We start from the raw sequence: 12,500 nt of genomic DNA on the forward strand, positions 1-12,500 counted from the left end.
GTCTGAACGCTAGTTAACTGCTGGTTTAAGCGTCTGAACGCTAGTTAACTGCTGGTTTAAGCGTCTGAACGCTAGTTAACTGCTGGTTTAAGCGTCTGAACGCTAGTTAACTGCTGGTTTAGGCGTCTGAACGCTAGTTAACTGCTGGTTTAGGCGTCTGAACGCTAGTTAACTGCTGGTTTAAGCGTCTGAACGCTAGTTAACTGCTGGTTTAGGCGTCTGAACGCTAGTTAACTGCTGGTTTAAGCGTCTGAACGCTAGTTAACTGCTGGTTTAGGCGTCTGAACGCTAGTTAACTGCTGGTTTAGGCGTCTGAACGCTAGTTAACTGCTGGTTTAAGCGTCTGAACGCTAGTTAACTGCTGGTTTAGGCGTCTGAACGCTAGTTAACTGCTGGTTTAAGCGTCTGAACGCTAGTTAACTGCTGGTTTAAGCGTCTGAACGCTAGTTAACTGCTGGTTTAAGCGTCTGAACGCTAGTTAACTGCTGGTTTAAGCGTCTGAACGCTAGTTAACTGCTGGTTTAAGCGTCTGAACGTTAGTTAACCGCTGGTTTAGGCGTCTGAACGCTAGTTAACCGCTGGTTTAGGCGTCTGAACGCTAGTTAACTGCTGGTTTAGGCGTCTGAACGCTAGTTAACTGCTGGTTTAAGCGTCTGAACGCTAGTTAACTGTTGGTTTAGGCGTCTGAACGCTAGTTAACTGCTGGTTTAAGCGTCTGAACGCTAGTTAACTGCTGGTTTAGGCGTCTGAACGCTAGTTAACTGCTGGTTTAAGCGTCTGAACGCTAGTTAACTGCTGGTTTAGGCGTCTGAACGCTAGTTAACCGCTGGTTTAGGCGTCTGAACGCTAGTTAACCGCTGGTTTAGGCGTCTGAACGCTAGTTAACTGCTGGTTTAGGCGTCTGAACGCTAGTTAACTGCTGGTTTAAGCGTCTGAACGCTAGTTAACTGCTGGTTTAAGCGTCTGAACGCTAGTTAACTGCTGGTTTAAGCGTCTGAACGCTAGTTAACTGCTGGTTTAAGCGTCTGAACGCTAGTTAACTGCTGGTTTAAGCGTCTGAACGCTAGTTAACTGCTGGTTTAAGCGTCTGAACGCTAGTTAACTGCTGGTTTAGGCGTCTGAACGCTAGTTAACTGCTGGTTTAGGCGTCTGAACGCTAGTTAACTGCTGGTTTAAGCGTCTGAACGCTACTGCTGGTTTAAGCGTCTGAACGCTAGTTAACTGCTGGTTTAAGCGTCTGAACGCTAGTTAACCGCTGGTTTAAGCGTCTGAACGCTAGTTAACTGCTGGTTTAAGCGTCTGAACGCTAGTTAACTGCTGGTTTAAGCGTCTGAACGCTAGTTAACTGCTGGTTTAAGCGTCTGAACGCTAGTTAACTGCTGGTTTAGGCGTCTGAACTCTAGTTAACTGCTGGTTTAAGCGTCTGAACGCTAGTTAACTGCTGGTTTAAGCGTCTGAACGCTAGTTAACTGCTGGTTTAAGCGTCTGAACGCTAGTTAACTGCTGGTTTAAGCGTCTGAACGCTAGTTAACTGCTGGTTTAAGCGTCTGAACGCTAGTTAACTGCTGGTTTAAGCGTCTGAACGCTAGTTAACTGCTGGTTTAAGCGTCTGAACGCTAGTTAACTGCTGGTTTAGGCGTCTGAACGCTAGTTAACTGCTGGTTTAGGCGTCTGAACGCTAGTTAACTGCTGGTTTAAGCGTCTGAACGCTAGTTAACTGCTGGTTTAGGCGTCTGAACGCTAGTTAACTGCTGGTTTAAGCGTCTGAACGCTAGTTAACTGCTGGTTTAAGCGTCTGAACGCTAGTTAACTGCTGGTTTAAGCGTCTGAACGCTAGTTAACTGCTGGTTTAAGCGTCTGAACGCTAGTTAACTGCTGGTTTAAGCGTCTGAACGTTAGTTAACCGCTGGTTTAGGCGTCTGAACGCTAGTTAACCGCTGGTTTAGGCGTCTGAACGCTAGTTAACTGCTGGTTTAGGCGTCTGAACGCTAGTTAACTGCTGGTTTAAGCGTCTGAACGCTAGTTAACTGTTGGTTTAGGCGTCTGAACGCTAGTTAACTGCTGGTTTAAGCGTCTGAACGCTAGTTAACTGCTGGTTTAGGCGTCTGAACGCTAGTTAACTGCTGGTTTAAGCGTCTGAACGCTAGTTAACTGCTGGTTTAGGCGTCTGAACGCTAGTTAACCGCTGGTTTAGGCGTCTGAACGCTAGTTAACCGCTGGTTTAGGCGTCTGAACGCTAGTTAACCGCTGGTTTAGGCGTCTGAACGCTAGTTAACTGCTGGTTTAAGCGTCTGAACGCTAGTTAACTGCTGGTTTAAGCGTCTGAACGCTAGTTAACTGCTGGTTTAAGCGTCTGAACGCTAGTTAACTGCTGGTTTAAGCGTCTGAACGCTAGTTAACTGCTGGTTTAAGCGTCTGAACGCTAGTTAACTGCTGGTTTAAGCGTCTGAACGCTAGTTAACTGCTGGTTTAGGCGTCTGAACGCTAGTTAACTGCTGGTTTAGGCGTCTGAACGCTAGTTAACTGCTGGTTTAAGCGTCTGAACGCTAGTTAACTGCTGGTTTAGGCGTCTGAACGCTAGTTAACTGCTGGTTTAAGCGTCTGAACGCTAGTTAACTGCTGGTTTAGGCGTCTGAACGCTAGTTAACTGCTGGTTTAAGCGTCTGAACGCTAGTTAACTGCTGGTTTAAGCGTCTGAACGCTAGTTAACTGCTGGTTTAAGCGTCTGAACGCTAGTTAACTGCTGGTTTAGGCGTCTGAACGCTAGTTAACTGCTGGTTTAAGCGTCTGAACGCTAGTTAACTGCTGGTTTAGGCGTCTGAACGCTAGTTAACCGCTGGTTTAGGCGTCTGAACGCTAGTTAACCGCTGGTTTAGGCGTCTGAACGCTAGTTAACCGCTGGTTTAGGCGTCTGAACGCTAGTTAACTGCTGGTTTAAGCGTCTGAACGCTAGTTAACTGTTGGTTTAGGCGTCTGAACGCTAGTTAACTGCTGGTTTAAGCGTCTGAACGCTAGTTAACTGCTGGTTTAGGCGTCTGAACGCTAGTTAACTGCTGGTTTAAGCGTCTGAACGCTAGTTAACTGCTGGTTTAGGCGTCTGAACGTTAGTTAACCGCTGGTTTAGGCGTCTGAACGCTAGTTAACCGCTGGTTTAGGCGTCTGAACCAGGGATGGAAATTAACTTTTTTGTCCACCGGCCACTGTGGCTGGTGGATTTCAAAATCTACCAGCCACTCAATGTTTTTACCAGCCACTTTCTTGTTTTTAACCGACAATGTGTAACTGCATGTGAAAATTAATACTACAAGAATACTTAAGCAGTTTATTTAATCTCAAGTCTCAATGAAATACTGACATTTTCTCTTTCTCTCACCCTCGGCCTCATCCACCTAATCTGTCATTTATTTTTGTTTTGATGATAATTTGAGCCAGCCTCCAAAAGTAAATAACCTGTCCAGTGATTTTTTTTTTCTCTCACACAACACTCTCCAGACACGGATTTATGAGCTATAGTATGTTGGTTGCCTTTACATTAGAATAATATTTAATATAATCTAGATATGAAATGGAATAAATAGCATTCAATACAAAATGAATATGTCTCATATATTGAAATCAAGTTTTATGTGATAAAATATTTGCTTTGTTGTGCATTAGAACCACATCAGGCATTTAGTACAAAATAATTTATTGAAGCATCCAGATACTTCACCACGTGACAGCAGCTAGGCTCCTGATTGGTTAACGCGGCGCGAATTGACGCCAAAGTTCAGATTTTTCAACTCGGGCGGCAGACGCGAATTCGCGTCAAACGCGTGAATGCACAAAAGCACTCAATAAAATCATGCGCGCGGAACGCGTCAGACGCTCGAACTTGCCGCGCGAATGAGGCGTATTCGCATCTACCACGGCGCGCTCTACACCTCATTCGCGCCGCAGGAATTTTTTACGCGCGTAACGCGTCTTTGCATTGACTTAACAATGAAATCACTCACGCCAGACGCTCTATTCTCTCTGGTGTGAACGCACCATGATGTTTTCTCTGCAGACCTCTATGCCTGCGATGTAACGCCACATTTTTGTTTGAAGGTGTGCCTCCTCTAAAAGTGTCCGCCGTCCGGGTGAAACAGTATGCTATTTTTATTTACCCGCCACAGTGGCCGGTAGGTGAAGCGAGTTTACCCGCCACAACACAAAATCACCCGCATTTGGCTGGTGGCGGGTGCTAATTTCCATCCCTGGTCTGAACGCTAGTTAACTGCTGGTTTAGGCGTCTGAACGCTAGTTAACTGCTGGTTTAAGCGTCTGAACGCTAGTTAACTGCTGGTTTAGGCGTCTGAACGCTAGTTAACTGCTGGTTTAAGCGTCTGAACGCTAGTTAACTGCTGGTTTAGGCGTCTGAACGCTAGTTAACTGCTGGTTTAGGCGTCTGAACGCTAGTTAACTGCTGGTTTAAGCGTCTGAACGCTAGTTAACTGCTGGTTTAAGCGTCTGAACGCTAGTTAACTGCTGGTTTAAGCGTCTGAACGCTAGTTAACTGCTGGTTTAGGCGTCTGAACGCTAGTTAACCGCTGGTTTAGGCGTCTGAACGCTAGTTAACCGCTGGTTTAGGCGTCTGAACGCTAGTTAACCGCTGGTTTAGGCGTCTGAACGCTAGTTAACCGCTGGTTTAAGCGTCTGAACGCTAGTTAACCGCTGGTTAAGGTATCTGAACGCTAGTTAACTGCTGGTTTAAGCGTCTGAACGCTAGTTAACTGCTGGTTTAAGCGTCTGAACGCTAGTTAACTGCTGGTTTAGGCGTCTGAACGCTAGTTAACTGCTGGTTTAGGCGTCTGAACGCTAGTTAACTGCTGGTTTAAGCGTCTGAACGCTAGTTAACTGCTGGTTTAAGCGTCTGAACGCTAGTTAACTGCTGGTTTAAGCGTCTGAACGCTAGTTAACTGCTGGTTTAGGCGTCTGAACGCTAGTTAACCGCTGGTTTAGGCGTCTGAACGCTAGTTAACCGCTGGTTTAGGCGTCTGAACGCTAGTTAACCGCTGGTTTAGGCGTCTGAACGCTAGTTAACCGCTGGTTTAGGTGTCTGAACGCTAGTTAACCGCTGGTTTAGGTGTCTGAACGCTAGTTAACCGCTGGTTTAGGCGTCTGAACGCTAGTTAACTGCTGGTTTGAGCGTCTGAACGCTAGTTAACTGCTGGTTTGAGCATCTGAACGCTAGTTAACTGCTGGTTTGAGCGTTTGAACGCTAGTTAACTGCTGGTTTTGAGCGTCTGAACGCTAGCTAACTGCTGGTTTAGGCGTCTGAACGTTAGCTAACTGCTGGTTTAAGCGTCTGAACGCTAGTTAACTGCTGGTTTAGGCGTCTGAACGCTAGTTAACTGCTGGTTTAAGCGTCTGAACGCTAGTTAACTGCTGGTTTAGGCGTCTGAACGCTAGTTAACTGCTGGTTTAGGCGTCTGAACGCTAGTTAACTGCTGGTTTGAGCGTCTGAACGCTAGACTGCTGGTTTAGGCGTCTGAACGCTAGTTAACTGCTGGTTTAAGCGTCTGAACGCTAGTTAACTGCTGGTTTAGGCGTCTGAACGCTAGTTAACTGCTGGTTTAGGCGTCTGAACGCTAGTTAACTGCTGGTTTAAGCGTCTGAACGCTAGTTAACTGCTGGTTTAGGCGTCTGAACGCTAGTTAACTGCTGGTTTCAGCGTCTGAACGCTAGTTAACTGCTGGTTTAAGCGTCTGAACGCTAGTTAACTGCTGGTTTAGGCGTCTGAACGCTAGTAAACTGCTGGTTTAGGCGTCTGAACGCTAGTTAACTGCTGGTTTAGGCGTCTGAACGCTAGTTAACCGCTGGTTTAGGCGTCTGAACGCTAGTTAACTGCTGGTTTAGGCGTCTGAACGCTAGTTAACCGCTGGTTTAGGCGTCTGAACGCTAGTTAACTGCTGGTTTAGGCGTCTGAACGCTAGTAAACTGCTGGTTTAGGCGTCTGAACACTAGTTAACTGCTGGTTTAAGCGTCTGAACGCTAGACTGCTGGTTTAGGCGTCTGAACGCTAGTTAACTGCTGGTTTAGGCGTCTGAACGCTAGTTAACTGCTGGTTTGAGCGTCTGAACGCTAGACTGCTGGTTTAGGCGTCTGAACGCTAGTTAACTGCTGGTTTAAGCGTCTGAACGCTAGTTAACTGCTGGTTTAGGCGTCTGAACGCTAGTTAACTGCTGGTTTAGGCGTCTGAACGCTAGTTAACTGCTGGTTTAAGCGTCTGAACGCTAGTTAACTGCTGGTTTAGGCGTCTGAATTGTAATTAACTGCTGGTTTAAGCGTCTGAACGCTAGTTAACAGCTGGTTTAGAGTAAGAGCGTTTGATCTCAGCCTCCAACTCAAATTTTTATAACAATATTTTGCTTGTTTTGTCTTATTTTAAATAATTTTCGGTCATCCCGAGGCCTGAGCAGTGACAGATCTCCACAGAGATGTTCTGAGAATCATGGGAAGAGCAAACCTCTATGATATAGTCCTTTCCATCTTTGCCGTGGACGGCTTTGACAGCGCAGATGTCCAGACCACCGAACATCTCCGAGCACGAGTCCACCCACACACGATACCTACACACACACACACACACACACACACACACACAGAACATCATGATCTGAGCGTCACACACCTGCTGGGGTCAGTGTGATGTGTTTGAGTGACACCTGTCAGTCATGGCGATCTGCTCCAGCATGGCTGAACCCGTGTTGGCCTTCCAGTTTCCAGAGATGGACGTCCTCCTGAAACAAACCATCATTTTTTCAGTAAACAAGACTTAATATTTTCAGTCATTTTGATCTCCAGTAAATGTATCTTGATTGTTCAGATATTTGTGCTGGATTAAAATAAACCCCAGTGCAGGTTCTCACATGTAGGCTTTGTAGTTTGTGCCGATCTTCTGGATGCGGATGTCGTACTTCGAGGCGACGAAGGGTTCGGTCGTGGCGTAGGTTTTAGCGATCGCAACCACACTGGTGATGTCCTGGAAGTCATTCGCCGTCTCCACCTTTACCTGGAGAAACACACAAGCTCTTTTTATCTCATTCATACTATATTAGTACAGTGATTTAAAACTATACACACAGTCACACACACACACACACACACACACACACACACACACACACACACACACACACACACACAAAAGAATGGCTTCAGCCTCACATGACAGTAAAATACAGTTTTCTACTATCGTTTTCTAGAAAACCGCTGGTTTATTTTAAACTAACTCACTGATAAACTTCTGGAGGCACTTCCTGTGCTTCAGGAAATGACTGACAATGACGAGACATGAACATGAACATGAATGTGACCCCGTGACCCCTGTGACCCCGTGACTGTTCTAGTGATGAGTCACAATGATTGTCAGCAAATTCATTTCACTCTTCTAGAACATTGTGATGCGGAAAACCCCATCATGCCCTCCACCCAGACCTCACACACACACACACACACACACATCTGAGATCATGAGAGCGACTGACCTCCACCCACTCACTGTACACACACATACACACACACACACACACACACACACACACATCTGAGATCATGAGAGCGACTGACCTCCACCCACTCACACACACAATGTACATAAACACACACACACACACACACCCACAGTACATAAACACACACACACAGTACATAAACACAAACACACACACACACACAAACTAATGCACACACACTGTACATAAACACACACACACACACACACACACACACACACAGTACATAAACACACACACACACACAGTACATAAACATGCAAACACACACACACACACACACACACACTGTACATAAACACACACACACACACACACACACACTGTACATAAACACAGACACTTACTCATACACACACTGTACATACACACACACACACACACACACTCACTCACTCATACACACACACTGTACATACACATACACAAACAGAGCTTCACAGATGGACCAATCAGAGGGCAGTACGGGATGACATCATCAGGATCATACCTTTCCCATGCCGGCATAGGCGTGTCCCATCTTCACCACCACTGGGAATGTTGCTGTGGGCAGCTGGAAGAGAGAAGGACACACACACACACACAGATGTATTTTAGGGTGATGTTGGTTTTATCCTGACTGAAATGTTCTGGGAACGGGATGTGAGGAGACCGCGGTGTTTGGGAAAACAAATTCTGATCAAAGACAGACGCCCAGTGATTCCTGCAGGGAACATGCAAACACACACACCTGATCAACCAGATCTGATCACATGATCTGAGGTCAGTCTGAATCACCTGTGGAATCGGTTCAGGAGTCGTTTATCTGATGCTTTATGATCTGAGGTCAGTCTGAATCACCTGTGGAATCGGTTCAGGAGTCGTTTATCTGATGCTTTATGATCTGAGGTCAGTCTGAATCACCTGTGGAGTCGGTTCAGGAGTCGTTTATCTGATGCTTTATGATCTGAGGTCAGTCTGAATCACCTGTCGAATCGGTTCAAGAGTCGTTTATCTGATGCTTTATGATCTGAGGTCAGTCTGAATCACCTGTAGAATCGGTTCAGGAGTCGTTTATCTGATGCTTTATGATCTGAGGTCAGTCTGAATCACCTGAAGAATCGGTTCAGGAGTCGTTTATCTGAGGCTTTATGATCTGAGGTCAGTCTGAATCACCTGTAGAATCGGTTCAGGAGTCGTTTATCTGATGCTTTATGATCTGAGGTCAGTCTGAATCACCTGAAGAATCGGTTCAAGAGTCGTTTATCTGAGGCTTTATGATCTGAGGTCAGTCTGAATCACCTGAAGAATCGGTTCAGGAGTCGTTTATCTGAGGCTTTATGATCTGAGGTCAGTCTGAATCACCTGAAGAATCGGTTCAGGAGTCGTTTATCTGATGCTTTATGATCTGAGGTCAGTCTGAATCACCTGAAGAATCGGTTCAGGAGTCGTTTATCTGAGGCTTTATGATCTGAGGTCAGTCTGAATCACCTGTAGAATCGGTTCAGGAGTCGTTTATCTGATGCTTTATGATCTGAGGTCAGTCTGAATCACCTGAAGAATCGGTTCAAGAGTCGTTTATCTGAGGCTTTATGATCTGAGGTCAGTCTGAATCACCTGAAGAATCGGTTCAGGAGTCGTTTATCTGATGCTTTATGATCTGAGGTCAGTCTGAATCACCTGTAGAATCGGTTCAGGAGTCGTTTATCTGATGCTTTATGATCTGAGGTCAGTCTGAATCACCTGAAGAATCGGTTCAAGAGTCGTTTATCTGATGCTTTATGATCTGAGGTCAGTCTGAATCACCTGTAGAATCGGTTCAGGAGTCGTTTATCTGATGCTTTATGATCTGAGGTCAGTCTGAATCACCTGAAGAATCGGTTCAAGAGTCGTTTATCTGAGGCTTTATGATCTGAGGTCAGTCTGAATCACCTGTCGAATCGGTTCAAGAGTCGTTTATCGGATGCTTTATGATCTGAGGTCAGTCTGAATCACCTGTAGAATTGGTTCAGGAGTCGTTTATCTGATGCTTTATGATCTGAGGTCAGTCTGAATCACCTGAAGAATCGGTTCAGGAGTCGTTTATCTGAGGCTTTATGATCTGAGGTCAGTCTGAATCACCTGTAGAATCGGTTCAGGAGTCGTTTATCTGATGCTTTATGATCTGAGGTCAGTCTGAATCACCTGAAGAATCGGTTCAAGAGTCGTTTATCTGAGGCTTTATGATCTGAGGTCAGTCTGAATCACCTGTAGAATCGGTTCAGGAGTCGTTTATCTGATGCTTTATGATCTGAGGTCAGTCTGAATCACCTGAAGAATCGGTTCAAGAGTCGTTTATCTGAGGCTTTATGATCTGAGGTCAGTCTGAATCACCTGTCGAATCGGTTCAAGAGTCGTTTATCTGATGCTTTATGATCTGAGGTCAGTCTGAATCACCTGAAGAATCGGTTCAGGAGTCGTTTATCTGATGCTTTATGATCTGAGGTCAGTCTGAATCACCTGAGGCTTGAACGTCGTTTATCTGAGGCTTTATGATCTGAGGTCAGTCTGAATCACCTGTAGTATCGATTCAGGAGTCGTTTATCTGATGCTTTATGATCTGAGGTCAGTCTGAATCACCTGAAGTATCGGTTCAGGAGTCGTTTATCTGATGCTTTATGATCTGAGGTCAGTCTGAATCACCTGTAGAATCGGTTCAGGAGTCGTTTATCTGAGGCTTTATGATCTGAGGTCAGTCTGAATCACATGAAGAATCGGTTCAGGAGTCGTTTATCTGATGCTTTATGATCTGAGGTCAGTCTGAATCACCTGTGGAATCGGTTCAAGAGTCGTTTATCTGATGCTTTATGATCTGAGGTCAGTCTGAATCACCTGTGGAATCGGTTCAAGAGTCGTTTATCTGATGCTTTATGATCTGAGGTCAGTCTGAATCACCTGTGGAATCGGTTCAAGAGTCGTTTATCTGATGCTTTATGATCTGAGGTCAGTCTGAATCACCTGTGGAATCGGTTCAAGAGTCGTTTATCTGATGCTTTATGATCTGAGGTCAGTCTGAATCACCTGTAGAATCGGTTCAGGAGTCGTTTATCTGATGCTTTATGATCTGAGGTCAGTCTGAATCACCTGTGGAATCGGTTCAAGAGTCGTTTATCTGATGCTTTATGATCTGAGGTCAGTCTGAATCACCTGTCGAATCGGTTCAAGAGTCGTTTATCTGAGGCTTTATGATCTGAGGTCAGTCTGAATCACCTGTGGAATCGGTTCAAGAGTCGTTTATCTGATGCTTTATGATCTGAGGTCAGTCTGAATCACCTGTGGAATCGGTTCAAGAGTCGTTTATTTGAGGCTTTATGATCTGAGGTCAGTCTGAATCACCTGTGGAATCGGTTCAAGAGTCGTTTATCTGAGGCTTTATGATCTGAGGTCAGTCTGAATCACCTGTGGAATCGGTTCAAGAGTCGTTTATCTGATGCTTTATGATCTGAGGTCAGTCTGAATCACCTGAAGAATCGGTTCAGGAGTCGTTTATCTGAGGCTTTATGATCTGAGGTCAGTCTGAATCACCTGTGGAATCGGTTCAAGAGTCGTTTATCTGATGCTTTATGATCTGAGGTCAGTCTGAATCACCTGTGGAATCGGTTCAAGAGTCGTTTATCTGATGCTTTATGATCTGAGGTCAGTCTGAATCACCTGTGGAATCGGTTCAAGAGTCGTTTATCTGATGCTTTATGATCTGAGGTCAGTCTGAATCACCTGTGGAATCGGTTCAAGAGTCGTTTATCTGATGCTTTATGATCTGAGGTCAGTCTGAATCACCTGTGGAATCGGTTCAAGAGTCGTTCATCTGATGCTTTATGATCTGAGGTCAGTCTGAATCACCTGTAGAATCGGTTCAAGAGTCGTTTATCTGAGGCTTTATGATCTGAGGTCAGTCTGAATCACCTGTGGAGTCGGTTCAGGAGTCGTTTATCTGATGCTTTATGATCTGAGGTCAGTCTGAATCACCTGAAGAATCGGTTCAGGAGTCGTTTATCTGAGGCTTTATGATCTGAGGTCAGTCTGAATCACCTGTGGAATCGGTTCAGGAGTCGTTTATCTGATGCTTTATGATCTGAGGTCAGTCTGAATCACCTGAAGAATCGGTTCAGGAGTCGTTTATCTGATGCTTTATGATCTGAGGTCAGTCTGAATCACCTGTAGAATCGGTTCAGGAGTCGTTTATCTGATGCTTTATGATCTGAGGTCAGTCTGAATCACCTGTGGAATCGGTTCAAGAGTCGTTTATCTGATGCTTTATGATCTGAGGTCAGTCTGAATCACCTGTGGAATCGGTTCAAGAGTCGTTTATCTGATGCTTTATGATCTGAGGTCAGTCTGAATCACCTGTGGAATCGGTTCAAGAGTCGTTTATCTGAGGCTTTATGATCTGAGGTCAGTCTGAATCACCTGAATAATCGGTTCAAGAGTCGTTTATCTGAGGCTTTATGATCTGAGGTCAGTCTGAATCACCTGTGGAATCGGTTCAAGAGTCGTTTATCTGAGGCTTTATGATCTGAGGTCAGTCTGAATCACCTGTGGAATCGGTTCAAGAGTCGTTTATCTGAGGCTTTATGATCTGAGGTCAGTCTGAATCACCTGTGGAATCGGTTCAAGAGTCGTTTATCTGATGCTTTATGATCTGAGGTCAGTCTGAATCACCTGAAGAATCGGTTCAGGAGTCGTTTATCTGAGGCTTTATGATCTGAGGTCAGTCTGAATCACCTGTGGAATCGGTTCAAGAGTCGTTTATCTGATGCTTTATGATCTGAGGTCAGTCTGAATCACCTGTGGAATCGGTTCAAGAGTCGTTTATCTGATGCTTTATGATCTGAGGTCAGTCTGAATCACCTGTGGAATCGGTTCAAGAGTCGTTTATCTGATGCTTTATGATCTGAGGTCAGTCTGAATCACCTGTGGAATCGGTTCAAGAGTCGTTTATCTGAT

The 12,500-nt window shown here is 45.2% G+C and overlaps 1 protein-coding gene across 1 annotated transcript in view; it reads right to left on the reverse strand.

Moving 5' to 3' along the window:
• Positions 1–12,500, reverse strand: part of syn3 (synapsin III) — a 78,090-nt gene that overhangs the window by 5,908 nt on the left and 59,682 nt on the right. Inside the window, exons 6-9 of the mRNA XM_056242710.1 lie at positions 8,029–8,091; positions 6,894–7,036; positions 6,690–6,764; positions 6,491–6,593 (exon numbers count right to left, since the gene is read on the reverse strand). Coding sequence (XP_056098685.1) covers positions 6,491–6,593; positions 6,690–6,764; positions 6,894–7,036; positions 8,029–8,091 — 384 coding nt within the window. The remainder of the gene's footprint in view (positions 1–6,490; positions 6,594–6,689; positions 6,765–6,893; positions 7,037–8,028; positions 8,092–12,500) is intronic.

The sequence above is a fragment of the Rhinichthys klamathensis genome, unplaced genomic scaffold (genome assembly GCF_029890125.1).
Source record: "Rhinichthys klamathensis goyatoka isolate OS25496 unplaced genomic scaffold, OSU_Roscu_1.1 h1tg000747l_1, whole genome shotgun sequence".
In the NCBI taxonomy this organism is placed as follows: Eukaryota; Metazoa; Chordata; class Actinopteri; order Cypriniformes; family Leuciscidae; genus Rhinichthys; species Rhinichthys klamathensis.